Source organism: Ichthyophthirius multifiliis (assembly GCF_000220395.1).
Source record: "Ichthyophthirius multifiliis unplaced genomic scaffold scaff_1120509251089, whole genome shotgun sequence".
NCBI lineage: Eukaryota > Ciliophora > Oligohymenophorea > Hymenostomatida > Ichthyophthirius > Ichthyophthirius multifiliis.
The window spans coordinates 21,588-23,089 of NW_004086213.1; the positions used below are offsets into that span (position 1 = coordinate 21,588).

General features: G+C 19.3%; 1 protein-coding gene across 1 annotated transcript, besides 6 other annotated features; it reads left to right on the plus strand. All coding sequences in view use genetic code 6, as the record gives it.

Annotated features, from left to right (window-relative positions):
* Positions 1–777, plus strand: IMG5_140430 (mps one binder kinase activator-like 1a, putative; the record flags this gene model as incomplete). The annotated part of the gene is made up of 3 exons (XM_004031333.1): positions 1–176; positions 248–422; positions 495–777. 3 exons carry the CDS (start codon positions 1–3, stop codon positions 597–599), a joined length of 456 nt encoding a protein of 151 aa, XP_004031381.1. The 3' UTR covers positions 600–777.
* Positions 778–1,110: 333 nt separating this feature from the next.
* Positions 1,111–1,144: a microsatellite.
* A 48-nt stretch (positions 1,145–1,192) lies between these two features.
* Positions 1,193–1,227: a microsatellite.
* Positions 1,193–1,229: a microsatellite.
* Positions 1,230–1,438: 209 nt separating this feature from the next.
* Positions 1,439–1,497: a microsatellite.
* Positions 1,439–1,502: a microsatellite.
* Positions 1,442–1,502: a microsatellite.

Genomic DNA, 1,502 nt, shown 5'->3' on the forward strand with positions numbered 1-1,502 from the left:
ATGACTTTAGGATCTGGAAACATGAGTTTAGCTGTAGAACTCCCATCAGGGGAAGAATTGAATGAATGGTTAGCAGTAAATACAATAGAGTTTTACAATGAAATATCAATATTATACGGAACTTTAATGGAATTTTGCACTTAAGAAAGCTGCCCTATAATGAGTGCTGGGCCAAAGTTTTTATTTATTTATATATTTAACCTTCTTTTAAATTTTTTTTTTTCTTGTTAATACTAACTAAAAAAAGATATGAATATTTATGGGCAGATGGTTAAAATGTCAAAACCCCTTTAAAAGTTTCAGCATGTGAATATATTGATTATTTGATGACTTGGGTAGAAGCATAAATTAACAATGAAACCTTATTCCCATGTTAAATTGGTAACTTACTTATTAATTAAAATCTTTTTTTAGTATATTATGTATTTTTCATATTATTGAATTATTTTATTAATTTAAAATGCTTTTATATTTTTTTTAAAATAATTCTAAAGGTATTCCTTTCCCTAAAAATTTTTTAAATGTAATTAAGGTCATATTTAAAAGATTATTTAGAGTTTATGCGCATATGTATCATTCACATTTTTAACATATAATGAATTTAGGTCTTGAGTATCATTTAAATACATGCTTTAAACATTTTATTTATTTTATTGACGAATTTAAACTAGTAGATGATAAAGAACTTGCTCCTTTAGCTGAACTAATATAATAATTTAAGGCACGTAAAGAAAATACTTAACCAAATTAATGAAATTAAATTTTCTAAACAAAAATATAAATAAATTTAAATTATATTATGTATTTATATACTTATGTTTTTTTAAATTCAATTTTATATAAATATTAAATTTTCGTATTTAATTTTAATTTTTATATTTATAATATATATAACAATTTTTAAAAATAAAATAAGTAAATTAGAGTGAAAAGAGGATTTTTTTATTTTCATCAATTTTCTCAAATCAAACCTTAATATTGAGATATATCTAAAATATATATCGTTTGTTAATTTCCCAGAATAAAATTATATAACTGCTAAAGAAAATCCATATTTTTATATTTTTGAAATACATTAGTTAAATAACATAAAAATTTAAATAATTATTTTTTTACATAAAAACATATTTTAATAAAAAAATATACTTGCAATCTAAATATTATAAAAAAAAATTAAAAATAAAATAAATAATATATAAATTACAATTTTTATATAAATAAAATTTTATGGTAATTTAAAAAATTAAATAATTAATTTTTTTAAAAAAATTTATAATATTTATAATATATATATTTATTGTATTTATTCATGTTTTAAGAAAAAAACAAAATTTTACTATATTTATGATTATTTAAAAAAATAAATTTAAAAAGATTTACAATTTTAACATTTTTGTTTAAAAATATAAATAAAAAATTTAACATTAATATAATAAAAGGTTTGGGGTTGGGGTTGGGGTTGGGGTTGGGGGTTGGGGTTGGGGGTTGGGGTTGGGGTGGGG